At 41.5% G+C, this 26,337-nt stretch overlaps 4 protein-coding genes and 2 long non-coding RNA genes across 13 annotated transcripts; 3 read left to right on the top strand and 3 right to left on the bottom strand.

Moving 5' to 3' along the window:
• The first annotated feature begins 271 nt into the window (after nucleotides 1-271).
• Nucleotides 272-5,092, top strand: Ate1 (arginyltransferase 1). 3 transcript variants are annotated; one of them, XM_011150931.3, is made up of 9 exons: nucleotides 273-792; nucleotides 1,152-1,278; nucleotides 1,442-1,569; nucleotides 1,663-2,084; nucleotides 2,341-2,502; nucleotides 3,392-3,547; nucleotides 4,044-4,222; nucleotides 4,293-4,554; nucleotides 4,915-5,092. In XM_011150931.3, exons 1-9 carry the CDS (start codon nucleotides 696-698, stop codon nucleotides 5,068-5,070), a joined length of 1,689 nt encoding a protein of 562 aa, XP_011149233.1. In that variant the 5' UTR covers nucleotides 273-695; the 3' UTR covers nucleotides 5,071-5,092. The 3 variants fall into 3 exon arrangements, with proteins under 3 accessions (XP_011149236.1, XP_011149233.1, XP_011149237.1); XM_011150934.3 differs by lacking the exon at nucleotides 3,392-3,547 and having other exon boundaries at nucleotides 272-792; XM_011150935.3 differs by lacking the exon at nucleotides 2,341-2,502 and having other exon boundaries at nucleotides 274-792.
• LOC105189077 (sialin) lies at nucleotides 4,605-20,641 on the bottom strand. 3 transcript variants are annotated; one of them, XM_011150936.3, is made up of 6 exons: nucleotides 20,485-20,506; nucleotides 19,923-20,079; nucleotides 8,425-9,265; nucleotides 7,458-7,777; nucleotides 6,572-6,816; nucleotides 4,605-5,681 (listed from the first exon to the last, which is right to left on the bottom strand). In XM_011150936.3, exons 2-6 carry the CDS (start codon nucleotides 19,972-19,974, stop codon nucleotides 5,523-5,525), a joined length of 1,617 nt encoding a protein of 538 aa, XP_011149238.1. In that variant the 5' UTR covers nucleotides 19,975-20,079; nucleotides 20,485-20,506; the 3' UTR covers nucleotides 4,605-5,522. The 3 variants fall into 3 exon arrangements, with proteins under 3 accessions (XP_011149238.1, XP_011149240.1, XP_011149239.1); XM_011150938.2 differs by lacking the exon at nucleotides 19,923-20,079 and having other exon boundaries at nucleotides 20,485-20,641; XM_011150937.3 differs by lacking the exons at nucleotides 19,923-20,079; nucleotides 20,485-20,506 and adding an exon at nucleotides 13,557-13,744.
• Nucleotides 9,145-13,459, top strand: LOC112590362 (uncharacterized). The gene is made up of 2 exons (XR_003114150.1): nucleotides 9,145-9,278; nucleotides 13,158-13,459. It is a non-coding gene; the product is annotated as an uncharacterized LOC112590362 (long non-coding RNA).
• Hacl (2-hydroxyacyl-CoA lyase) lies at nucleotides 18,024-25,244 on the top strand. Of its 2 annotated transcripts, XM_011150940.3 has the most exons (13): nucleotides 18,024-18,116; nucleotides 18,219-18,393; nucleotides 20,473-20,614; nucleotides 21,843-21,927; nucleotides 22,476-22,657; nucleotides 22,921-23,097; nucleotides 23,197-23,438; nucleotides 23,617-23,802; nucleotides 23,896-23,971; nucleotides 24,266-24,503; nucleotides 24,611-24,718; nucleotides 24,879-25,002; nucleotides 25,091-25,244. In XM_011150940.3, the coding sequence occupies exons 2-13, from the start codon at nucleotides 18,349-18,351 to the stop codon at nucleotides 25,184-25,186; spliced, it is 1,701 nt and encodes a 566-aa protein (XP_011149242.1). In that variant the 5' UTR covers nucleotides 18,024-18,116; nucleotides 18,219-18,348; the 3' UTR covers nucleotides 25,187-25,244. The 2 variants fall into 2 exon arrangements, with proteins under 2 accessions (XP_011149242.1, XP_011149241.1); XM_011150939.3 differs by lacking the exon at nucleotides 18,024-18,116 and having other exon boundaries at nucleotides 18,142-18,393.
• On the bottom strand, nucleotides 21,864-23,190 carry LOC112590361 (uncharacterized). The gene is made up of 2 exons (XR_003114149.1): nucleotides 22,942-23,190; nucleotides 21,864-22,735 (listed from the first exon to the last, which is right to left on the bottom strand). It is a non-coding gene; the product is annotated as an uncharacterized LOC112590361 (long non-coding RNA).
• Nucleotides 23,248-26,329, bottom strand: LOC105189079 (uncharacterized). 3 transcript variants are annotated; one of them, XM_025306638.1, is made up of 4 exons: nucleotides 26,055-26,325; nucleotides 25,842-25,965; nucleotides 25,500-25,672; nucleotides 23,248-23,475 (listed from the first exon to the last, which is right to left on the bottom strand). In XM_025306638.1, exons 2-4 carry the CDS (start codon nucleotides 25,931-25,933, stop codon nucleotides 23,414-23,416), a joined length of 327 nt encoding a protein of 108 aa, XP_025162423.1. In that variant the 5' UTR covers nucleotides 25,934-25,965; nucleotides 26,055-26,325; the 3' UTR covers nucleotides 23,248-23,413. The 3 variants fall into 3 exon arrangements, with proteins under 3 accessions (XP_025162423.1, XP_011149244.1, XP_011149243.1); XM_011150942.3 differs by lacking the exon at nucleotides 23,248-23,475 and having other exon boundaries at nucleotides 25,241-25,672; nucleotides 26,040-26,329; XM_011150941.3 differs by lacking the exon at nucleotides 23,248-23,475 and having other exon boundaries at nucleotides 25,241-25,672; nucleotides 26,055-26,324.
• Between the last annotated feature and the right edge of the window lie 8 nt (nucleotides 26,330-26,337).

Here is a 26,337-nt window from a genome sequence, read left to right as displayed (position 1 = left end):
GTCAGTATTCAAACATGATGATTGGCCTGATTTGGTGACACAACATTCGACCGATCGCTCAATTGGTGGATTCAGAAATGTAATAATTAAGCTAATCTCTATTATTGTTCTCGATTTCATATTTTAAGCCAGCGGCACACGGTGCTTGTTTCGTGCTGGATTGCTTGCTGGATGAAAATATTGCGTTCTGATTGGTACATTTCCGAAGATGGATGAAAATGCACCAATCAAAACGCAGTATTTTCATTTAGCAAACAATCCAGCACGAAAACAAGCATCGTGTGCCGCTGGCTTAACATTCGTTGAACTCACCTCATTGATCCTACTGTTACACTCTCGATTCCATATGATAGAACCGAATTATGAAAGTCAATAAAGATTTATCAGATGGTAATTTAAAGGTATTTACTCTGGAGTTGGGTTAGGTCAAAGTGCTGCGCCGTTTGCGTGCGCTCAGTTTCCCGACATGGACATCACAGACGTCGCGCTACAAATGGCAGCGATTTAAGCTCGTTGTAATTTATTTATTTTTTAAATAATAAACCGCTAATATTGAACGTGAAACTTATCGCACGTTCGTTGCCAAGAGTTATAGATTTATAATGAGCGATTCCGAATGGTTGCTTTGAAACATGTGACAGCACTTGTACTTTAGTGATTTCCCAACGACAAATAGCTATCACCGAACAGCAGAAATGGCTAAACAATCTTATAGTATCGTGGAATATTATGCGGAACATGAGGGATACAAGTGCGGCTACTGTAAAAGCCCCAATACGAATTTCAGTCACGGTGAGTGCCAACAGACTTATCTTAATGTTCCAGTATAAAACACTATTCACGTCACGTCACGTCAAGAATTCTTAATATTAGTCTACAAGTCTGGATGTTTCTCTTACTTGCATTAAAGGCTGATGTAAATACATTTGTTTTAAGTGTAACAGATAATATTATGTAACGTTATCCAACAAGTCCAAATGATTCTTTTAATTGACATAATCTAGTGTAATTGCATGTTTGTCTTAAAAGTAACTAGCAATATTATATAATATTAGTTTATAAGTCTATGCACCTTGTTTTTATTTATATCGGAATCTAGTATAAATATATACCTTTAAGAAATAATGGTTTATGTTGTATTTTGATATTAGGCATGTGGGCGCATTCATTGACAGTACAGGATTATCAAAGCTTGATAGATAGGGGATGGAGACGAAGTGGCAGTTATTGTTATAAGCCCACACTGGAGCAAACCTGTTGTCCACTTTATACTATTAAGTAAGTGATGTTCTTTTTTAATTTACATTGTATGATTTTTATCAGCAATGATAAACATCTCAGAATATAACATCTCAGAAAAATTATGCCCTAAAAAATTATATTTGAGCATCCTGTGAAGAATATAAAAGCAATATAAATGAGATTTAATAACAATTTTTAGATGTGAAGCATTGGATTTTAGAATATCAAAATCTCAGAAGAAAGTTCTAAAGCGCATGGTGAAATTTTTAAGAAACGAAATAGCAAATGATAATGTAGATATGAGTGAAGATCAACAAGATAACATAGGTATAATAAAACATAAATTTGACTAATAATATTAAATGCTGAAACTGTCTGACAATTTCATATTATATAACTTTGTGATTTTAATTATTACAGACATAAACAATGAAGAAGCATTGAATTATGCAAAGCATCACGCAAGAGCACAAAAGAATACATCTAAGATTAATGTCTCATCTGTCAACGATGAAGTCGGTAAAAGAATGCCAGTTGATCCAGTAGAAACCAAAAGTATTGATATCTCGAAAAATCCTATCTCCGTCTCAACTAGCAATCAGAAACAACTAATAAATTCAGAAAAGAAAAGTGCTTCGCACTCTAGTAACGAAAATATCAATACAGTGCCTCGCAAAAAAGCGAAACTCCTACGGATAGAACGTAAGCAAAATAAGTTATTAGCTCAGGGTAAATCACAAAGTGAAATCGAGAGCATCATGAGAGAGAAAAAACAACAGAATTGCGCCAAGAGCTTGGAGGAATTGTTCGACAAAGTGTACACTGGCTTGAAAAAGCTGGAGGTAATAATGAACAATTGATATTTCGTATTTCACTTGATTGTTAACACGGTCGATATTGTTCTCTCAACATGGTCCTCTTTTCTCCAATTTTTATCATATTTACAGCGGACAATAAATCAAGTTCAATTGTAGCGCTAAATTTCCGTAGATGAGCAATTCCTACTAAAATACGACTCTTATTCGTTCATGTTTGTGTTTGTTACACTATACTACGAAATTCGTATCGAATCTGTGCTAAATTCATGATTTTTGTAAGATGAGACTGGTTAGAACAGCGCCGATGAGTTCCGAATACCTAAAGACCTCGAAAAAGTCTTTCGAAGTTTATAAAAAGTATCAAACCACGATACACGGGACGCCAGCCGAGAAAGTCACAGAGCAACAGTATACGAGATTTCTCGTGAAGTCGCCTCTGCAGGTAATTGTTTATAAAATCGATCTCTCGTAACGGACAGAACCTGCTTTAAGATACTCTCATGACTCCGATCTCGGATCCACATTACGAACATGAAAATTTACACACATGTGATTTCAGGCAGTGTTGGGCATTAATTGGTAAAAGAATCATGGTCGAGTAACATAAGTCGAAAAATCAATAGGCAAAATTAACCAATTGTCATATAAGTAATTACGAATAATTCAATCTATCGATGAAATTAATTATTAACCAAATCAAGGTAATCGATTGAAAGAATCATTATCATGCAATCATGATTTATGCAATGTTAATTTGGATTATTTTAGTCGACCAAAATTTTAGTCGATTAATGCCCGACACTGGTTCCAGGTATCTCAACGCAGAACTACCCGTCGTTACATTTGCATCGTTATATTCCAAATATTCAGAGATAAAAAAGAAATAAAAGGGAAATTTAGCGAAATTTTAGCTTAGATTGTAGCAGTAGATATTTGTAATTTCTCACGTCATAACATTGCATAGAAAACTGTAATAGATAGCTGTGCGCTTTTGCGACTCGTCTTCTCTCGGTTCTCCGCCGTGTATCGATGGATTTGATGAGCTCTAATTGAAACCTCCGCAATCGCGTATATATCAAAGACGTCGGTCTTGTAACAGCCGGTTATGCAGAGTCAGCTATGTAATGTCATAATTGGAGCAAAGTGGACCCCTCTTCTTTCTCGATCAATTGATCGACGAAGATGTGACTTTCATTTGAAAGTGTTAACTCATTTTCGATTGACCGACGATTGTAGCAGTGAATAATACCTTGTTACTCAAAATTTAGCACACATACACACATACACACATGTTTACATGTTACAAGAATACATCTTTATAAATTTATCAGATGAGATTGGTGAGAGTGATGTCGGACGAATTTCTTAGCACTCTTGGTGCGAGCGCGAGCGTTTATAAAAAGTATCAAATGGCGATACACGGCGACTCACCGGAGGAATGCGACCGAAAGTCATTCGTCAACTTTCTCGTAAAGAGTCCTTTACAGGTACATCATGTATTCAATCTTTAAAACACTGTCAGCAAGCACTTTCGCGAATTAGCTTTTCTCTCGCGCTCTCATAGCGAAGCTCAGTGCTTGTGTCTTGTCAAGACAAGTGTATTGCTGTATATACTAAATGTATTATACATGATTTTACATTATACATGATAGCGCAGAGTCTGTCATAGAATTTTTTGTCGCTGATAAGAAACAATGGAAACGATCGGCTTTTAAGTTTTTATGGAAACCGATAAGCCACTTATCGCTCCCTTTTTATTTTTTATTTATTTATTTATTTTTTTTACTTGAAACGAAGAGCCTTACAATCGTTTATTTTTTAGTTATAATATGTTATACTAGTGTATTTTTTTAAATTGGGTCGTAGTATTTTTACTAGTGCTGCTAGTATTTCTATAATATTGATAATATAATTCTATATTAATACTTTGGTGATCGTGACAAAATGAAATAGCTCGTGAAACGTAAACGTTGTATCTTAAAGCCATGGGTACCCGACGACAGCAGCGGGCCACCACAGGGATACGGTTCTTTCCACGAACAGTATTGGCTGAACAATGAATTGATAGCAGTCGGAGTGATAGACATTTTGCCATCGTGCGTTTCGAGCGTATACTTCTTCTACGATCCGGCTTATGGTCAGCTCTCCTTGGGGACTTTTAGGTTTGTAGAAGTTATTTCCTCGAAGCTGATCGAAGTCACGAACGTCTCCGAATATGCGTTATTCCCACAGTTCATTGCGGGAGGTTTACCTGACCAGGCAACTAAGCAAGGTCGCGCCTGCTCTGAAATATTACTACATGGGCTTTTACATTCACACGTGTCCGAAGATGCGATACAAAGCGAGAATGCGTCCGTCGAAGCTGCTATGTCCCGAGACGTACATGTGGTTCGATATTGATCCCTGCTTGGCGAAGTTGGACAACGAGAAGTATAGTCGTCTGAACGACGATATAGACGCTATCGACGAGGATGGTGTAGTCGACACTCGAGAGGTACCTTGCAATATAATTGAAGATTCGAACATAGAATTATAAAACGAGTATCTGTGAGCACTATTTACTTCGCAATTATCTTTACCTGATATTATTAAATTGCTTAAATTATTAGAACAGGAATGGTAATTAATACGAACTTCATCACGATTGTCAGTGCATGCAAAAGACGGCGGAAAAATCGGAAATTACTTATGACAGTCTATACGTCATATCAGTGTGTCAGATATAATTTTCACACACACACACACACACACACACACACACACACACACATATATATATCAACATTATCGAAAGTCAAACTTCTCTTCGTTAATTATATAAAAAATTGCGCTCAAACGAGGTTATCTTTTGCAGGTACTAGTTTTGTACAATCAGGTCGCGATGCCGTACAAGATTTACAAGGCGCGACTGGCGCACCAAATTACGCGCAAAGAGGAGCGCGAGGTGAAGGAGTACGCTGCCCTCGTTGGGATGCCATGCGCGCGAAAGATGCTCCTTTATCGCAACTAGAGAACAATTTCGACGGCAGCGACGGATTTCGCAAAGTAGCGCGTATCTCACGGACGATTAACTCATTACTCACCGATTGTCACACTGAAAGCGTTCGGTGACTCCGAACGTATCCGCTTGTCCTTTCGTGTTATGGAAAGTCCTTGTGAAATTCTGATCTTTAGGACTAATCTCAGAGATCATCACTGACCGCATGCTTATATGTAAAGAATCGTCGAATTCATGACTCTTAGGATGAGGACGTGTCAATTACCGCGAGTTGAGTTTCTTTTGTCTTTTTATTTCTATAAAACTTGCTTCAGGTTTAGTCCTAAATAGGTTTTTCACGATCTTTTTGGTAATTTCTTTCATACTTCCGTTTCATCCGGAGAGTCAAAAGTTTGAAAAATGTCTCTGTGCTAAATGTCTCGTGGCCAGGGATGTGAACTTGTTATAATTGTTTAATTCTTCTGCTACTTCGTCCTATTTAGTTCCTGGTCGTTCGATTGCTCAGGCTGAATCTCGTTCCAGCTCTGAATCTGGCCGCTACCGCCAAACAGAAAAATGACCATGGATGCGATGCAAACTGCTGCACCGATCCAAAAGACCGTCTGCCATCTATCGATCGGGTTCTACAAATACAAAAAGGGAAAAGAAAAAACAATGAATTAACATTAAAATCGAGATGCAGCGTAATCGTATACGCGGGTAACGGGATTTATCGACGTAGGCATTTCGAAATGCGCTTGGAAATTTCCAAGGATGAGTACAAACGACACCGCACGGTAATGCGAGTAAAACACAGTGACGCGATGACACACAGCCGTTGATTCTCCCGAGAGACATCGTAGGAAAATTATAATGAGTATTTCGGATACACGTCACTCACTCGGCGTACGTCGCCGCGCGCGAGTAATGATGATTTTACTTGCGTAACGACGCCACGATTGAGATCTCGGAATGCCGTAGAAAATATGCATGCGATAAGATTTGTGCAACGAAGGTGTAATTTGCGTGCAAAAAGGGGAGCCTTCCGAGAGGGGAAGGAAATACTTTGCGACAATCGAAATTCTTGCATAATGTCACTTGCGTCGTCATCGCTTGCCTCCTTCTCGATTGGAAACTCTCTACGAGAAGGTGACTCGCATTAAGAGCGATGTCGCGCGATCAAGATTTGCATAAAAAGAAAAGGAGGAAAAATACAGCTGTGATTACAAGACGGATTACATGGAGGCAACCGCGGGATTATGCAACGAGTGGTTATTAAAGCGAATGTCATAAATTGCGCGCGGATGAACGTCCGACGTGAAGAACCAGCCGAATTAAGAAACACGAGAGAGACCGATCTGCAAGATCGTGGAATTTTCGAAACGACTGGGAATGCTCTTCGCTCGATTCGTCTAGTTTTCTTTTTTTTTTTTTTTTATAAAATTATTCCAATTATGTTAAGTAAATACAGTATAGCAATTGTACATGTAAGGATAAATTAATCATTTGTTGAGAAATTGAAGATTACACTTACCCCGTATTTCCCGGCTATCTCCTCGACCATAGGCGGGATAATTATCCCGGAGATACAACCGACCGTGTTCATGATACCGTAGAGAAAGCCGGCAAAGTTCGGCGCCAGATCCTGATTATTCGACAAATTGGAGATAATCGCGGCGCCGTTGAAGCCCAACGCCAACACCAAGCAGACGTTCGCGAGCACTATGTCACAACCAACGTAGCCAACTAATATTAGGAAGATTCCAGGTAAAAGATGCGCTAGAATGACGAAAGAAACAGGAATAATCGTATGCACGTTACGTTTGGAATTGTGACGTAAGTATGAGTTCTCTATACTAGATATCTTAGATATCCGAACGTCGGGATTCCCATCTTCGGAAATCAAAATCTGAATTTTGGCGAGCAACGTGAGACTATTCGACCGTGTGCTCTTCAAATTCCTCGGAGTGAAATCTCACTCAAAACGTGTGAGAGTTCACTGGAAGTAACAGTAGAAATGTGACACAAAAGTGAGTGCAAAACTAAGGGTACATATAAAATTTCTCAAAATATCCTCGTAAAAAAGATATATACGTATATGTGTGATTCGAATAAATTTAACAAAACTGTAGAGTTAATTCATATTCGTATCCTTGGTTTATATACCAGAATGTGCCAATCGAAACAATTTGACAATTTAAAGAACAATAGAAAGGATTTGATCCAGTGAGGTAACGAAGTACATGAAATTCGGTCTTCAAGTTCAGGAATGAAAAGAGTCTCTCGATGATTTAATATACGAGCAAATTCAAATTCGCTCGATTCTGTTTCGCTCAAAGAAATTTGGAGAGATTGGAACACGAATTTTTGCCGGAATTGTCATTTCTTAGTTTGAAGTTTTCTTAGTTGAAGTTTCTTACAGAATATGGTCGCGACTTTTCGCAGGATCGTGACGTGCATGAGGTTTTTCCTCTTGACGGTGTCGCCTATCCAGCTAAAGAAAAATCCGAATAACATTCTGCCTGCCCACGGTGCACCCGCCGCCGCACCGCCTTTCGTCAATTGGAATCCCAATGCTTTCGTCAGGTACAACATCAAGGAATTTTGATAGAAGAACAGCAAGAAGAGATTCCCAAAATGGCATATAACCAGGCTAATAAACGGCACTGATGTTAATATTTTCTTTATCGGTGTCTGCTTCCACGTGGGCTTCTCAGGACGGACTGTTCCCGCCTGCGAGCTGTAAGAAAACCGAACGTCAGACTGACTTCTGGTCGCGCTAAAGCCATATCTGAAAACAAACTGGAGATCCCGTTGCGAAGCTATGGAGAAGAGATCGTCTTTTTGCTTCACTCGAGTGCACACGGCGAAAAAGTTTGGTCGAATTAAGGTGACGATGAGCAAACTAAAAGCGTTTTGATGAAAAGAAACCAAATTTCTTAGAACTGAATTTGCTTCATAAGTGGACTCGGAAATTCCGTTGGAACCCCTTCAGAGTTCGAAATACGTTCGACTCGCTCGTTGCCACATTAATTCAATTACTTTTTTCTTCGTGCAAAGCGAATTCTTCGTACACATTGCATTTCACTCTTCACCTTAGAGTGAAAATATTCACTCGACGATTCACAGCGGAGAAAGATCCATCTGCAGAGTTGTAGAAATTCGCGCGATCTCTCGCCGTCGCTCTGTTTTCTCTCAGAAATTTCACTGGACAAAATTCGGAGAAAGAGAGAGAGAGAGAGAGAGAGAGAAAGTACAATATAGTTTTGCGTACAATTTCCATCTTCCTCATAAATATTCAAAACTCAAGACGAACGGGTCAGTTGAGATCAGCACTCGATGACTACCAACCACTTTCTTCACTGCCGTCTCGTCCCAAGATCTCACCTCAAGATGTATTCTCTCTCCTCAAGGGTAATGCCCGGATGCTCCATGGGCGAGTCGTAAGCGATCAACGCCCAGACAATGATCCACACGAACATCAGCAAGGACGGTATATACCAAGCAGACTCCCAGTTTACGGTCTCCGCGATGGCGGCTACCATCGGATAGGTGAATATCGTGCCGAAGGTGCCGCCGAGCATAGACCAGACGAAGCGCGACTTCTCGTTCGGTGGCGCCCACTTGGCCACCATGGTGTGGCCCGCGGGGAAGATGACGCCGCCGGTGACACCGATGATGATCCTCGAGGACAACAGTGCACCCCAGTGTATCTGCGCGAAGATCGGGCTCAGCAGCGATATCCCCGCAGCCAACAGCGATGTCCAGAGCACCGCTTTCCGCGGCCCGTAGCGCAGCGCCAGGTAGCCGCCGATGAAGTTGCCGGGCACATTGCCGTAGCTGTACGCGGCGATCAGCTGACCTCGCACCTCCGGGGACCAGTCGAAGGGCAGGCCGCTGAACAGCTCGATGGGTGCGTCCGGTGACCGCGTCACCACCTCTGCGGCACGGCGTTGCCGCCAATGTGACTCTGCTTGCTTGAGCTCGATCCGCTCCAGGATGTAGCTCTCGAGGTAGCCAGCCGGGTCGAGTGCGTCGAGGACGATGGAACGTCGCTGTCGCGTAGACTCGGCCGGCTCATCGAATACGCATACACCGTTCGTATGGTTGACCGGCCGTTCGCGGATCATCGGCACTGCCAAGATCGGCATCTGCAGCCGGCACATGTAGCTGGTCCAGCAGGCGGTGAAGGTCATCACGCAGATCAGAATACGCATCGGGATCCATCCTGTGTGTCGAGAGTGAGTTAAATCGAGGCCGGAACGGGATCTGTCGATTCGCGTCTCGCGCGTTCGCTAAGCTCTCGCCCCGCGATGTTCACGAGACCTTCGCTCGTGATGTTTTGCAAACATGACGCGCACAGACGAGTGTCCGTATCGTTTAGGAACGGTCAAATAGCATGCCCCGACTCGAAGGAACGTCTCGTGAGATCGAACGGCCGCCGCGGCCGCTCCGTTGTTCTTCTAATCGTTCTACTCGTGACTTTTTTGACGGTGACTCTCTTCAAACCCTATTCAAACTGATCGACACGATTAACTCGCAACCTGGTAGAGTTGCTGATGTGGAAAGCAAAAGTGACGGTTTGTTTGCTAAAACGAGCAAGAAATATTCGTGTCCTTTTCCTTTACAGGCAGTATTTAAAAGAGTTCCATCAATCAAGTAGTATAACTATTCTGTTCTATTAACACACGCAGATTGATCGATTTATTGATTATACCGAATATTTTTAATAGAGTATTATTAAATTACTAATATTTTGCTTGTTACTATATTTTGTTAATCATCAATTCTGCTGGTTAATCGCCGATTAGATTAATCGGAGCTTGCAGAAAGTCAAAGATGTCGACCGATTGGCTATTTCTCTCTGAAAATACCAGAGTATCAAGAGAGAATAACGTTTACTCATTCTCGCATGTGAGCATCAATTTCTGGGGTAAAGGCAAACGTGCACGTTGTAAACGAATGTTGAAACATCGTTTCTCTTATCTCCGTAATTATCTCTTGGTGTATCATTATACATTTTATCATAGTTTCTTATCTTCTGGTGGGACTTGTAGGAGAATTGCTGGCTTAATAACATTTACCTGTTTTACAAACTAGTTATGATAAATGCACGCAAATATATAGCGAATAGTACGTCTTGAATACCTTGGCGGCAATTGAAAGTTATCCGAACTATTGAGACTGGAAGGCAATTTCTGAAGTGGAATATCTGTACGTCCTGTTGAAAAACTAATCTTAAGAAAGAAAAAAAGAGATCTATTCTATTTAGAAGAGAAGAGTAGAACGCGAAAATGGCTAGAACAATCGTTCTACTTGAAAGCAGAAGGTCCCATTTCTATTTTACTTCTATTTTCATTTCTATTCTATCCTTCTTCTTGTCTCTATTATATTTGTCTTACTAGAGAGATTGACGATTGATTTGTACAAGTAGATAGATCAAACGGCATGGTAGTACACAGGAAACAATTGTTCCCTCCGAGAAGAAAGAGGATCCATAGAGATTCGGACCCAGGCAGGACAGAAAATCATGATGACGTCTAATGCCCGGTTTCTTCACACCTCCCGATAGCTATCTTCCAGATAAGGATATCCGTCAGATAACTAAAAATTCGTTTTCTTCACCAAAACCTCTGGTTACGTATCTAACGGATAGCCATTCTTCATACTACTAGCATTTGACACAAAATGTACTAAGAAATTTGCTACAAATCACCATATTCTGCTAGCGACATATTCTTGTCCGGGCTAGTGTTAACTAATTAAAATAATTTCCACAGTATTAACAATCGGTCTTCAATTGCATGTAATAATTCGAGCACTATATTCTTTTTCAAATGAAATCGTTCGAAAAATTCTGTGGCATTTCACGCTTGAAAATTGTTCGGTTTATTTCTTATTGTATAATCCTCTCCTTGTCACAAATTCCTCATCATCATCATCATTATCATCAGATTCAAAAATATTAATATTCATGAGTAACAAATCCATGTGTTGTTCTCATAAAAGCAGCAACAGCAGATTACATATTATTATAATTTTTCAGTTATGTCAGGGCACTGGAATTAATATCTGCCAGATATCCGCTACTTCAGGTACCGGATAAGTTTATCTATCGGATATAACTTTACAAAGGTGAAGAAAACCGATTCTGGCAGATATCTGGTATGAATAAAGTTATCGACAACTTATCTGGAGGTGAAGAAATTGGGCATAAGTCTAAGTGATGAGGAAAACTCATGTTTTCATAAGAATTCGGTCATTGCCTCGTCACTTTGATGTCATCATAATTTTATGTCCTACTCGGAGAGGAGGAGGAGGAGAAGGAGAATAAGGATAAAGAATTGCGAAGACAAACCGGTTTGCTTTAATAATGTTTGATACATCTCATATTGTCACAATTCGCACTTACGTAAAAGTTTCCATGTCACCGTCGTACGAACCAAGCGGACGGTTTCGCGTAACATGGAATGCATTTAGTAACCTCGGTGAGATGTAACGCGGTAAATTCGTGTAGAAGGCGAAGGAATCTTGTCGACTGACATGAAACGACGGGGAGCGTTGCTATGCCGACTGGACGACGATTAATAATATTGCATCGAGGAGCTTCGAGTTCACACGTTTGCACGTTTCATTCTAATTGTTTCGCGAAACGTTCATCGCGTCACTCGCTCATGTGCGTGCAAAATACGCCCGGGATTGCGCGAATCGCGATTTGACGTTTGAACGATTTATGTTAATTTCGCTGAGCAAAGAAAACGCCCTCGAATCTCGTCGCTGGTTTCCCACGGATAATTCCCACCGTCGACTGACGACTCGTATTTCCGATTACATCCTTCGCGGCAAATTCGCCGAACTCGGAGAAAAATCCTCGCCGGTCCCTTCGCGTTTGTTACGTGCAATCGCTCGCGAAACGATTTGAAGACTCCTCTTTGTTTTTTTATGAAGTTAAGAGTGGGTCTTAATTAAGTGATCACACTAATCGTCACTCATCATGACAAGAGCCGAAGTGACGATCAATACGAGACATCCGAATGCCATGAAGGATTCATGAAGAATGTAAATATCTCTAAATAAAAGGAGAGCCACGACTGTCACACGCCAGAAGTATAAATAAATTTAAATAAAAGCGGCCACTATATTTACAATGTACACGTGTCATTTCGAGTCCTGCTATTGTAACTGATTACCGTGTAAGCCCGTGAACAACAACCCGCAATGCGACCGTTTCATGCGCAGTTAACTTTATCAGAGAAAAAAAAAATGTATTCAGTCTCTATTCCGCAGACAATAGTGCACATATGGCCGTGAGACTTGCAAATGCATTAGAAGAAGAGAAACATGATTCGCTGAGAGAAATGATCACTCGTTTTGCTATCTTCTAAGGCTATCTCCTATCTATCTTCAATAGTTATCTTCGGCGAAGGATATTTTCTTAATAATATATTTCAAACATAATCATCGCGAGTCTAACAATAACTCAATGTGCTCCAAAGAACAATGTATTCTCTTTTCAAGAATAGCATCAAACTTGTATCCTGTATAGAGAAAACAAAAGGAATCTCCGTCTTGATTTAACGTTGTTGTTTTCTTTAATATTCCTCACTGAAGGGGACCGAGAACTTGCCAGGATTCAGAATGTATCTCGAGTAAATTCGAGTCCCGAAAAACCGAGCCCTACGCGTGATTAGAGAATCCTGGTCGATCCTCGCCGATCCGGCCACCGTCGTGATGTTTACAAATCCTCGCCGAGGTCCAACTCTCCTCAACGAATCAACGGCGAAGGAGAGACGATGTCGCGAGGAACGACAAGGACGCGGTAGCGGTCGCGATTTCGGCGCGCATAGAACAACGAGCGAGCGAGCAAGCGTAACGCGGGCGCCGGTCGAAAGCTGCGTGAAAAGTGCCGAAAGTAAGAGCGCGAACGCGCGCGCGCGCGCGCGCGCGCGGCGTTTAATAAAAACGACGATGGGGGAAATTCGCGTTCACCTAGGCGATCACGAGCGAGCGCGAGCGCGCGATATGTGAAAACGGGTCACCGAGTTGAGATGCAAAAGCGTTAAAACGCCACGCGCTCTCCAGCGCGTGTACGCGTTAGCATGTGTGTTCCTTTCTTCCAGGCCGAAGGATGACGAGGAACGAAGCCGCCCCGAGAGGTGTGTCGCGCCGTGGAACAGCCGCGGATTACCGAAAATCGAGCGATTGGCAGTCAGCAACCGACAGCGACCGACTGCGCGAGGTGCAACCTCGAGTAAACGCGCAGCTAATCGGAACTCGGTAACGCGGCGGCGAAAACAGGCCGAAAAAGAAAAGGACACCCTGCTGCAAACCCGAGTTCTGTTATTTTGACACGTCGTTTAACGCGTTCAAACGCGTTAAGTGAATATCGAAATGCATCAAGTGACGTGATTTCAGACGACAAGAAACGCGTGAAGAAAGCCTCACAGCTTATACGTGACAAAATAACACACGGTTCGGGTTTGCAGTGCAGGTGAGAGAAAAGGGAGAACTTGACTCACGTGGGCACAGTAATTGCTGCAACCGTTGATACATATTACGACGATTTTCCTAGGCTGAGATTTCTGAGACGACGACGTACTGGCGCGCGCACTGCGTGGACACGACGTCGTGGATTCGCGACATTCTCGTTGTCGGGTTTCGTGCTCACGCACTCGGCGTGGGGACCGCCGCCGTTTGGCTCTCCTTCGTCTAGGCTCGAATGGGGATGACTGACTAGTGACATTGGTCATCGTGCCGGTCTATTTAAGCATCTCGCTGGAAGAGGACGAGCGTACGCCGGCGGCGGCGGCGGCGACGGCTTGAGAAGGTAGGAGAGAAGAAGCTCCATGGTTTCGCCGAGGGATGGAAAATCTCCGGATATCTGGGAAAGCGATAACGAGCGATAACGAGCGATTCCGGCGGACGTCCCACGTCCCGAACAGCGGGATCTTCCGCGAGATGCCTCGGAAAACTAATCGACGATTAATGCGCGCGACTTATATTTCTTACCGGAGCGGTTCAAGCCTTTGAGAAATAATGCAGGGACGAGAATGTTTATTTATTTGTTAGTCTTATTAGTCTTATTCGACGTCGACGTTAAAGACAGAAAACAGGTTGTTACGTACATTTGTGTGTAATCTTTACGGGGAATTATAAACCGGTCGCTTTGGTCCGTTTCGTAGTTTTGATGTTGTATCTGTTGATACCTCGTTCTTGACCGATGACGAATCAGAAACGAGCGGACTTAACATTCTTACGAAATATGTTGGTACAAAAAGGTATATCCTGAAAATAGCTTTATAGAAACCTGTTTTCTATTTTTAACCGATGTCGAACAACAAAATAAATATACAAATACTCTCGCAAATACAGTTGTTTCAGAAATTTATCACTCGAACCGCTCCGATAAGAAATCGGAGATCGTCGGAAGTTTTGCCACTGAGATATCTCTCAGAATATCCTGCTGCCCGAAACGGGAATGTTTCGGTTGTTCCCTAACAAACGATAAATTATCGTCGAATTAACCTACCTCTCTGAAATTTGTTTTCTTGGTTTTGTCACGTTCGTTTTCACGGTTATTTATTTATCGATAGAAAGAAAGAAAAGTATTGGACTATTTTAATCCTGCTCGACTGATTGCAAGGGTCCTCTTATAAACATGTCTTCATTTCCCCGCAAGATCTCGCAAGAATTTTTATTTTCTCATGTCTGACGTCGTAAGTCCAAATGATCGTAAGTGAGAACACAGGAATCTTGCAGACGTCCTAAAGCAGTCCTACTTTTTGTAGATGTTTTTCAGACCTCTTTGAGACGTTTTTCACGAGAATTTTTACAATCGTACATTTTTTTTTCTTCACCAGAAATCAATAAAAGAATAAAAATTTCATCAAATGCAACGTTTCGCCGTGAGTCTCACATTAGCCTTGATGGCGTATTTTACGATAGTCGTGATTCATGTGTAATATCGTGTGTCGGATTACGTGCGCGGTAAAAACGAAAGAATATCAGTATATTAGATTCGTTTCTCGCATTGAACTTGAAACTCGGACGTTTATCGCACGAATAAACGCCAGGGTTTCCGATCCGACGCAAAGTGTGAAATGTCGCGAGAGCGGCGGTGATGTAACGGTGCTTCGAATCTCCTGCGAGGCCTGCGAGAAATGAGGATATAATGAGAGAACGCCAGAGAGAGAGAGAGAGAGAGAGAGAGAGAGAGAGAGAACACTAATAACTCGCTGGTAGCGTGAAACGATAACGAAAACCGATTATCGCGACTCTCTCTGTTATTAAAAACTCGTTATAAAGGAATCCGAAGAAATCGTCGCTCCGAATCCGAAAGCAAACTCAGCAATTGTCCGCGTCGCGAAAGCCGTCTCGGACAAGATGCTGAAATTGCAAAGGAAAAACTAAATCTAAATTGTCGTTGCGGCAGGTACCTGCGATTGAGCGTACGACAGAGCTGATCGGTAGTAGCTGATATCCTGCGCGTCGCTGGCACACATTCGGAATTATCGAGCGATAATGCGAAGGTAAATTGCGAACGGCGGGCTTCCATCCGCGGGGACGTCACGGCGATTCACGTACGGCGTGCACGCTATTGTGCTCAGCGGAGCGACGTGTTTCGATCTAGGCCAAGTACGTAGTTGCCAAGCGCGCACGAGCAACGGGGGAGACCCGTGGTGAATCTTTAAAATCGCCTGGAAATCGAGAGTGGCAAGAAATTGTCTATGCGGATTTGCCCGACAATAGACTCATTCCACGAATGTTTTCAGCGAACGTCGTCGAGCACAAAGGGACGAAACGGCGGAAGCGGGAATCTCCGAGGGAACCTGTTCTACCGCGCAGCTAATCTCGTCGACTTCATCTCCACGTCGACAGCGGGAAAATCGAGGGAAATTGAAATTTCTTCGCGAGAAAGGAAGATCCTCGTGCAGCCGCAAGTGGGGTGCCCGGATGAAAATTCGGTGAGGAGGAATTATATCGAGCGAGAAGATTCGTCTGAACGAAGCCCGGCTGCATCGAAAGTCAACTGAGAGATCATTGCGTACGCGACCGTCCGATCAGAAACCTCCCGAATCAGGAACGTTTCTGCTCTTACACGGAGAAGGAAGAGCTTGTTTGAGCTAACGTGGAAATGAACGAACCGAACGTGTCGAGGAAAGATTCTTTTACACGTTATAACTGAATTCAATTCTCAACCGATTTGATTTGTAAGAACCAGAGGTTCTGTTTCCTTCGGCCAAAATGACTCGCTTCGTTCATTGTTGCGCTAATTCAAGCAATCTCTTCTTTTCCATATGTAATCAAGTTTTCCCTATGCTTTCCGAGCAGCAACAGTAACTTCAGTGGTACTAACGGAATTTTCCGTGTTCGGCGACGCGATTACTTCTCTCCAAGCTCTATCTTCCGTTTAACAACTATGCAAATACGAGAGCGATTGAGAAAATACGAATAAAGCGTGGTTTGTCTAATTATTTTGGAGGTACGAATTGGAGAAATTACGATGTTGGAATTTGCGTATGTTTAAAATTGTTTCGTTCGTTATCGGGATGTTATGTCATAAGACGTTCGAGTAAAAATTTGTCGGCGGTACTATCGTCACCGATTGTCTCTCAAGGAAAACCCGAAGAGAATCGGTTGATTGTGCGCGAATTAACAATTTGGCACACGTACGAGACGCGGCCAGCAAACACGCAGGTGCCATTGTGAGTGTGTAATCGACTCGCGCGCTCCACGTGCGCGTCTAGTTACTTTTGCGCAAGTCGTTTTTCCTCCGTTACTTACAATAACCAATAGATATACATCAATAGTTGAGGCTATTATTGAGATATAATCGCCGCTGCTATACGACCTCAAGTTTTTTATCCGCCCTAATACTTACCAATTTCTGTTCCTCACTGTTTTTCAGTGTCTGGTCTGTTATAGCTGAGTGCTGATGAAAGAAAAATCATTTCAAGAAGTGGAGGAAAATTATGAGAAAATCAATGCACATGTGAAGGTACACTGCGACCATTCATGGATGAAAAATATTCATAAATTGCGACCAACGGAGGATTAATGAGTAATCTTCCAATCGATCCTTGCGACAGCCGCTAACGGAGTCGCGCAAGCCGCGATGGCGTTGAAATTTCCTGAAGTAATATTGCGCTTAAAAACGTCCAGATAACGGTAACTTCTAAGGATTCGAAAGGAACGTGAATGCTTTTGAGAGATCTTTAAGGCCCGAGGCAACCCACGCACAAGTCTAACAGCATACAGTCCTAAAAGACGTCTGAAAGATGTTTAAGAAAATTATAACGCTTTTCCGACGCCTTTAGACATCTTTTGGAAGATCGTGCTGTATGCGCAGGTACTCAGCGACCATGATGGCGTGAATGTTAGCGACGTATTGTTTACGTAAGAAACATTATTGATACACCGTTCGACGCTACTTTGCTACTTCGGTAGCAGAAACTCTTAAAAGACGCGTAGAAGATGGCCTACCTCTTCAGACGTTTTTTCAAATGTTTCTTAAGTGTTTTTAAATGTTTCTTAAGTATCAGTCGTAATAACATAAGATATACACAGAAACAGAAGTCGTAATAACATAAGATATACACAGCAGAAACGTTCAAAAGACATCTTAGAGACGTCTGGAAAATATTTTACTTTAAGTTTATCTTAAGATCGAAGCACCTGAAGCTAAACTTAAGGCGATCTCCAATATCAGATCCTATTTCTCGGGTTTTTACTCATTTTCCTTACATTATAACGTATGTCACATGATTCTACGGCTAAAAAATTATAAAAAAACCATGCAAATTTTACATGCTGGCAATCGAGGGCAAAAATTGGCTGTTTTTCTTTTTTTTTTAACATACTTCTCTCGTGTCATCTGAACGGTGTAAATAAGTAAATTTTTATAACCAACTCGTTCTTCGTTGCACTTATATCTGCGTCATTCAACTCTCTCACTCCTTTTATCAGCGATAAAAATGAACAGTCATCGCGTGTGACGCAACAAGTATGCATGTTCAATGGTCGCGACGTATTAATAATTTCACTTAAGCCGTGTTCTGGTTACTTCGAGCATGCTGTTGGTAATGTTGGGTTATTTTATATGTCTTGTATATCTAATGAATGATAGGGACAAAACGGCGCTTTAAGACTGATAACGCACTCCCCGAACGTATCTTCAATAGTTGGTGAGCGGGCAACATACGAAGCATCGTCAGTGATATAACCGTCAGCTGATCGTTGATTACGCACCTGAGCGCGTATCGTCGTATCATCGGCTCAGTCGCGTCAGTCACATTCCAGAGGAACGTCAAAATGAAGAACGGCAACCAAATCATGGCGGAGGCTCTGAAGAAGCAGGTACGCAAACATCGATTTTTGCTTCACATAGTGACGAGGCATTAATCGGGATTGTCCGTAGACGATGTTCGTCGAACTGGAGTTTCCATGATTCTTAGGGATAATCTTCCCTCCGAAGGTCTCTTTGCTGCGAAAATGCTTCGTCACAAGTTCATTAACATCGACGAGTTTCTGGCGAATCGCCACATTTGAATATCGATAGGTCGTTTCGCAGAGAGAAGAATTCTCGTGCGTGAATTTAAAGGTTATGATCGCGCCGGAGTTCGGGAGACGAGAAATTCGTTCTTTATAGCTGACTGTACTTTGGAGCTCTTTTCTTCATCGATAAGTTTCTTCTACACCAGTTTCTTTTTAAGATCTGGAAGTATACGCTAATTCAGCGGCAAGAAACAGGTCTGCATGTACTCTCTGAACTCTCGTTTATCGGTAAAAGTGGCTTTTATAGCCAATGAGAAGGCTTCTACGTCGCTTTTAGAGCCATTTTTATCGATAAAAGAGTTCCAGTCTAAGTTTCGAAACGATTTGAACGCTTTCTCTGTGGACGCAGAAATTCAGAGCGAAGCCGATGATTCGACAGGAGAAATAGTCTTGTTCGTTGTATAGAAACAGTTCGTTTTCCCGACGAACTTGTAAATTATCACAATAAGTTCGAGTGAAATAAGTATATACTTTCTTTCACTCTAACTTACATCGCATCGATGTGCATTAGCGCAAAAATTCTTCGAAAACGAGCAGACCTACGGTTACCGAAAAAATTCTCGAAAAATTTACTCTCTCCTTCGTCGGACATCCGTTGTGTCCCGAACCACCGTACCTTCCATTTTGAAATTCAGCGTGTATGTTGGCTGCGACTAATTAAATCAAACGAGTTTATCTAGAGGTCACGGTTCTATCTTTCGGACCTTTATCTATACTGGAGTTTTATTCCATACACGCTCATCTAACGTCTCTAAAATTTTCCTCACTCCATTTCCATCGGACGCTGCTCTTCGTTTTTCCCCCCATTGCGTTCCGAACGTTAACTTGATATTTTTTTACAAACGAGTGACTAAACATATATTTAACGGAATAATAACAGTCGATGTTTCCTGCACGTACACTCTCGGCTTTTGTTCGTCGTCAAGTGAATTTGAGAACCAAATCACCCCATATACATATATATTTCAATAATTTCTTATGAATAACACAACGATTCAGCATATTCTCTCCCTCTTGTTTCCCGTCCTTATCTTCCCTCACTTATCGCCTCACTTTGAATCACCGCCAAATTGACGATTTCGTCACAAGCTAGAATGGAATAAGAAAGAAACGAGACGCGAACCTCTCAATCGGCGACTCGATGAAATATAAAACAAAAAGCGCGTGTTTCTTTCGACGTTCCTTGCAGCCGTCTAATCGAGCAAACGGCGCCGTTTGATAATGCCCATCGAATCGATCTTGCGACTTCACATTCATGCACGGCGCGGCTGTAATCGACGTTACACACAATCAAAAATAGCCCTTATCGGGCGTATCGGTCGTGTACTCACGTTTCCTTGACGGTGCAATTAGCGGTGCACGTTCGTCGTTTTCTCGATACATGTCGGACACACCAGTCGATCTCACTGACCCTCGTTGGCCGTGCGAAAGCAACGCCGGCGGTTTTCGTTTTTGTTCGAGTGCAACGAACGTGCGCCGTCGACCACGCTGATAAACACGAAGACACTGTCGATCAGCGATCGCTCGTCGCTTCGACGACGGCAGCGAGACGCGAGAGAGAGAGAGAGAGAGAGAGAGAGAAAGAGACACAAAGCTGGTTAAACGGAAATCGATGTTCCTCTTTTACGAAGAACGTCTTCTCAACGATACGTTAGAATGAAACAAAATGCACTTGTTTGTCTTACTCCAACTCACTGCATCTGTGTGCAATTCGGCAAGTTCTTTGGGAAAAAAGTAGTCCTCCGGCTTGCAAACGAATTACAATCCTCGCTTGCTAACCGAGTTCTCGCGACGCGCGCGAGGATCCTGCGCGACAATAGAGGTCCTTATTATCTTGGATTCTGTTTCTTTCTTTCTCACGTCACCAACAACGCTTCGCAGGGTCTGACTTACGTCTTCGGCATCATGGGTCACCCTGTGATCGAACTGGCCATGTGCATGCAAGCCGTCGGCCTGGAGTACCTGGGCTTCCGGAACGAGCAAGCCGCGTGTTACGCCGCGCAAGCCTACGGATACCTGACGCGTAAGTGCGAATTTCTCGACATATCGGAGCCGCTGCTACTGTTTGTTTACATAAAAGCTTTCCACAAAGTGCTTGTTTCTTGTAATCCCTGGGCGAGCGTTTCCGTCATCCAAAAAGCATCTCTTCCAAACGTCTCAATGGCACTTGAATGTCATTTTTATTCGATATAACTCGCTAAAGTATTATTTTATAAATATAGTTATATGTAATAAATATAATAATAAATATCATATTATACTTTATATGCCCTACATGTAATGAATATAATTATATATAAATAGAAGATGATAGTATACCTTGGTATTGACCCTTTTACTGCTGAATTAACAACTTCCCTTGAGAAAATTATTAAAATATTTGGTAGTCCTACGTTATTTGGGTCGCTGATTACGAATCTAAAGTCAGATTTGCAAAATAAAAAATGGCGGACTCAATATGGCGATCATGATGTACAAAATTAATGAAAATTCCAATTATTATTAAATAATGACCAGGTCGTAATAAGAACATGTGATTCTAGACGATGGAACTCGATCGAGCTGGAAAAAATTTATGTGGGAAAATGTTCAATACTGCATATTTATGCTTACTAGAGATTGAACATTAATTTTTGAGTAAAATAATATTGACAGTATGGAGATAAGATGGAGATACAGAATGAAAAAACCAGGAAAATAGAGCTAAAAAGTGCAAAAAAATCAAATTTCGGCCGTTTTTGTAGAAATATTTGTTATAAAAAAATATATATATAACCTGCAAAAAAATACTGAAAAATATTTATGTTTTTGTACAACATCAGAAAAATATTTGGTGAAAATTTCAAACCTCTATACATTCAATATTCTCCGAGGAATCGATCTTTCCTTAAAAAAAGCATTTTTTTTCAACTTTGATTTGTTATAAATAATCACAAACGAATTATTGGGTATAAAAACCTATTGGAGTATGTTGAACAACTATTCAATTATCTGGAAAACTCAAATCCCCGATTAGTTCTTCGAAATTATGTGATTACAACGCAAAATTGAGTCAAGAGAAGGTGGGAAGTATACTAATAGTGAAAGGTGTGAAGATAATACTAAGATAGTAGCAAAGAGACAGAAAATAATATTACTGTCGCTTAGTGTTTGCTGGCTTGAAAAGTAAATACTTGACGTAAAATATGGAGGACGAAGGTAGTAGAAATACGAAGGGAGAGATGAAATGTGGAATTTTCTTTTTCCATTAGAAAAACCTGCGGTGGTGTTGTGCGTGTCCGGCCCGGGCGTACTGCACGTCATCGGCGGTATGGCGAACGCGCAGGTGAACTGCTGGTGAGTGGCCCACCGACCGATATAACGAGAATTTTAGCGCGCGATTCGCTTCTAGAAAGTATCGACCGAGGACGATCGTCATCAACGATTATTCGGTTCTGCGATAAAACGGTCATAATGTGAGGCCCGATTAAAAGTAGGTTGTAACAGTACGTAACGCGCGAAGATACATAATACATAAGGTAGCTGCGGGAGATTTACGGGAAATTCCGCCGGATTGCGAGATCACGAGATACAAACGGATCTTGATGCCTTTTTTATATATTAACGCAGATTCCGTTCCGGTGTCGTCGCATGTCCGGAAGACGACGCGGAGGAGATTGTCTCTGTTCCGTTTTCCGATTGCAATCTTTTCGCGTTGATATCGGCGACGCAAAGTCGCGTGATTACATTATCGTGTTCTGCTGACTCTTTTCTCGACAGAGAAACGATACGCGACACATTACTTTTTTTATCAGTCGTGTACATGTGTATGGGTGTCTCGATTACCGTATGAATTACAATAAATTCCCGAAATTTACGTTCTGACGAAGAAAATATTTCGACAGGCCGGTACTCGTCCTGGGCGGATCTTGTCCTCAGGATCACGAAGGGATCGGCGGATTTCAGGAGTGGCCGCAGGTCGAAGCATGCCGACCTTACTGCAAATACGCCGCTAGGCCACCCTCGGCCACCCTCATACCGATGCACGTCGAGAAAGCTGTGCGACTGGCCACTTACGGTAGACCAGGTAGAGAAATTGTTCCTTCTTTTTGGAGGGGGGGAGGATATATCGCTCTATATCTTTTCCTTTTCCCATCTTCTTTTCCTGAAACAATTATCTCTTACGACAATTTTTCCTTCTTTATATGTATATATTTTTTTTTGTTTTATTCTTTCCATAAATTTTGCTTTTATCACTTCTTTAAGAAGATTAGAAAGTGACGCCTATTTCATGCAGGTTTAGAAAATCACCAATCTTTGTTGCTTGATTATGTCTTGTGTCATTCATAGGCGCCGCGTATCTCGACTTACCTGCCACATTGTTGACGCAGAATGTCGAGGAGAACAAAATAACGAAGGTCGTGCCTTGTCCACCGTCGCCGTTGTCGTATCCCGACGTGAGATTGATCGAACGGGCGGTGGATATACTGATGGCATCGAAGAGACCATTAGTGATAGTTGGCAAGGGTGAGCTCACAAAATTCCTCTCGACCACTCTCGAATCTTTCCGGTTTTTCTTCTTTTCCTCGACAATGTTCTCTCTGTTGTGTTTTCATACATGAGCAGGAGCCGCTTACGGTAGAGCTGAGGACGCGGTGCGAGAGCTGATTTCTTTGACGGCTGCGCCTTTCCTGCCGACCCCCATGGGTAAAGGAGTCGTACCAGACACGAACGAGCATTGCGTCTCCAGCGCGCGGACGTTCGCTTTGCAGCAATCCGATGTAGTGCTGTTATTGGGCGCGAGACTGAACTGGATGCTCCATTTTGGCCGACCACCCAGGTTTCAGGAAACCATCAAAGTCATACAGGTAGATTGATGCACGAAGAAAGTTTGTTCTGGAAGTTCTGGAAGAAAGTATTATATTATAGCTTATCCGGCTAAAATATATTCATATTGTACATCTCTGTACATGTAGCAGCCAACTATATATGTGTGTATGTGTGTTAAAGTTAATTTCTGTGTTAACGTAAAAACAATACACACAGATTGACTTGTGCGCCGAAGAACTGCACAATTCCGTACCGTCCGCCGTTGCCATACAGTCCGACATTGCGCCAGCAACGAATCTTTTGGCGTGCGCGTTGAAAAGTCGAAAGTGGCGAGTCGACCGACGTGGCACATGGTGGAGCGAGCTCGTGGAGAAAGTCAAGAAGAATAAGCAATTGCTTCACGTGAGTATTGTTTTACGACCACGCGCTGAATAAAGATCGTTTCGCCTCTGTGTGATTAATTTTGCGCATTTTCTCCTCGTTCTCCTCCTGTAGCGCATGTCGTTGGACACCAACGTGCCCCTGAATTATTACACGGTCTTTACACATATTCAAGATGTCATACCGAAAGGTGAGTATACTTTGTATCGTTGCAAATCCCACAATGAACGCGAGATATTTTTTAAAATGTAGATATTAAATTATAAAACATACAATCATATATGAATTAATACCACTTGGATTAGAGAACTGCTCGCATGAATGAGTTATTAATAGAGATTTTTGTAATTATATACTCTCTCTCTCTCTCTCTCTCTCTCTCTCCCTCTCTCTCTCCCTCTCCCTCTCCCTCTCTCTCTCTTTCTCACCCATGTCTTTCTTTCCTATTATTTCTCTTCTCTATATCTTTAATCTGATTTTGTAGATTGTATCATTTGCTCCGAGGGAGCTAATACAATGGATATTGGTAGAACTATCCTCTTGAACGATTTGCCTCGTCATAGATTGGACGCCGGCACATTCGGCACTATGGGCGTAGGGCTCGGATTCGCGATCGCAGCCGCTCTTTATTGCAAAGAGAGAGCACCGAGGAAAAGGGTGATTTGCGTGGAAGGAGACAGCGCTTTCGGATTTTCCGGAATGGAGATTGAGACGATGTTTCGGTAACGTAGCCTTAGCTGAAATAATCGAGGAAACACGTGTTTTGCATTTCGCGGAATGTCACATATCTCGTTATTATAATCTCGTCGACCTTCCTTTCTCCATACAGGTACAAATTGCCGGTGATTATTATAATTGTGAATAATAATGGTATATACGGTGGTCTTGATAAGGAGACCTTCAGACAAGTGCAATCATCTGGAGATCCTACGCAAGTGTACGCATCTCTTACTGCATTTTTACTGCATTGTTAGATATTTCCCAACCATATATCTCTTTTTCTCGTACATCAACGTGCCCACATTTGCTTCAATTTGATATTGTCTCACATGTATGTAGATACATGTGAATGTAAACGACGGTAATAATCATTTCAGAACTCCTCCATTTTCCTTAACGTCCGAAACTCATTATGAAAAGATGATGGAGATGTTTGGAAGGAAAGGACACTTTTGTACCACAGTGCAGGATATACAACAGGCATTGAAACTATCTTTCCAGGTAATATTTTATTAAGATCAAATCTGTTTTTAAATGGATTAAAAAGGATATTAAAAAGGATAGATAATAAGAAAAGATGTTATTTCAGGTAACTGATAGTCCCAGTTTGATCAATATTATGATTAACCCACAAGCAGATCGTAAGGAACAAAAATTCAACTGGTTGACAGAATCAAAACTATAAGCATATGGAGGATTGTCTATGGTAAATTGTAAAGTTAGAATATTACTTATGCTATAGCCATAATATTATTTACTATTTTGATAATTTAATATTTTGCAAACTGCTAATCAAAAATTAAATATATACGTAAAATAATATCAGGGAAATTTAGAAAGATCATTCTTTTGTACAATGTATATATTGGTCTGAAGAATTTTATAACTTTTATGTAGAAGTTCAGAAAAAATATATTAATTAAGCAAAAATCATTCTATATCTAAGATATCCATTTGACTCAACAACCGCTCTGTAATTTCAGACGAAGTAATCGTACCTAAAATATTCGGTTCCAATCTGTCTTTGCTTTTGACCTCATTCATAATATGTTCCACATTTAATCCCATTTTTTGAACCTTCCAAGATAATGTTTCATTAGCTGTAGTAATTGCAGTATACAAGTGCCCATTTTCTTTCACAAGTTCCTCGATCAATTCCAGCTCCTTCTTTCTGAAAATATCAAATATCGTTTGAATTCTAATATCATTCTTACTGATTATTCATTGCTAGTGAAAAGGAAGTACAGGAATCAAAGAAGGAATTCAATAAAAATTAGAGCTTTAGAAAATGAATGTAAAATTATATATGAAAAAAATGATATAAGAAAAAAAAGACTTACATCTTCAGAGTAATATCGTTGATAGCCATTAATGTATCGTGAATTTTTATTCCGACGTCGCTTTCTGCTGACTTGCTCCTCTGGGACGACATTGCTAAGAGTTTTAGTTATAATGTTGATGTGCCTGTAATTGAAATTGTTAATTATCAGTTAATTAATTAACAGTACAAATCATTATGCAAATGATATTTAACGCACATTTCGTAAACTGACCTTCAACCGACGTCATGGAATTGTAACCACGAAAAATTAAATGGAATAAAATAAAGATGACATGAACGCGCCAAAAGAGCATCCGCCATTTGTAGAATGTCTGTAGGAAGTTTAACATAAACTGGTCTTTTTAAATGCACTGAATTGGAGTAATAATAATAAGTTAGAGTGAGATAATTATATTTGTTCTCACTCGACTTATAGACCCAACACATATACGTCGTTATTCGCGGTGTTTCAGCTAAAAGAACGGACTATAAAGCTAAGACTCCATGCATGCGGT

The sequence above is a fragment of the Harpegnathos saltator genome, unplaced genomic scaffold (assembly GCF_003227715.2).
Source record: "Harpegnathos saltator strain DR-91 unplaced genomic scaffold, Hsal_v8.6 scaffold791, whole genome shotgun sequence".
Taxonomy (NCBI): Eukaryota; Metazoa; Arthropoda; class Insecta; order Hymenoptera; family Formicidae; genus Harpegnathos; species Harpegnathos saltator.
This window is presented reverse-complemented; position numbering and strand designations above follow the sequence as displayed.

What these genes read in the sequence shown, in the direction of transcription:
- Ate1 (XM_011150931.3), top strand. Translation starts at nt 696, where the DNA reads ATGGCTAAACAATCTTATAGTATCGTGGAATATTATGCGGAACATGAG. An exon ending in CAATACGAATTTCAGTCACG is followed by an intron (nt 793 to 1,151) that starts GTGAGTGCCAAC and finishes TTTTGATATTAG; the next exon opens with GCATGTGGGCGCATTCATTG. An exon ending in CTCTCCTTGGGGACTTTTAG is followed by an intron (nt 4,223 to 4,292) that starts GTTTGTAGAAGT and finishes TTATTCCCACAG; the next exon opens with TTCATTGCGGGAGGTTTACC.
- Hacl (XM_011150940.3), top strand. Translation starts at nt 18,349, where the DNA reads ATGAAGAACGGCAACCAAATCATGGCGGAGGCTCTGAAGAAGCAG. An exon ending in GAGATTGAGACGATGTTTCG is followed by an intron (nt 24,504 to 24,610) that starts GTAACGTAGCCT and finishes TTCTCCATACAG; the next exon opens with GTACAAATTGCCGGTGATTA. An exon ending in CATTGAAACTATCTTTCCAG is followed by an intron (nt 25,003 to 25,090) that starts GTAATATTTTAT and finishes ATGTTATTTCAG; the next exon opens with GTAACTGATAGTCCCAGTTT.
- LOC105189077 (XM_011150936.3), bottom strand. Translation starts at nt 19,974, where the DNA reads ATGTATCGAGAAAACGACGAACGTGCACCGCTAATTGCACCGTCAAGG. An exon ending in AATTGCACCGTCAAGGAAAC is followed by an intron (nt 9,266 to 19,922) that starts GTGAGTACACGA and finishes CTCGACACACAG; the next exon opens with GATGGATCCCGATGCGTATT. An exon ending in AAAAGTCGCGACCATATTCT is followed by an intron (nt 6,817 to 7,457) that starts GTAAGAAACTTC and finishes TCGTCATTCTAG; the next exon opens with CGCATCTTTTACCTGGAATC.
- LOC105189079 (XM_011150942.3), bottom strand. Translation starts at nt 25,933, where the DNA reads ATGTCGTCCCAGAGGAGCAAGTCAGCAGAAAGCGACGTCGGAATAAAA. An exon ending in AACGATATTACTCTGAAGAT is followed by an intron (nt 25,673 to 25,841) that starts GTAAGTCTTTTT and finishes TGATATTTTCAG; the next exon opens with AAAGAAGGAGCTGGAATTGA.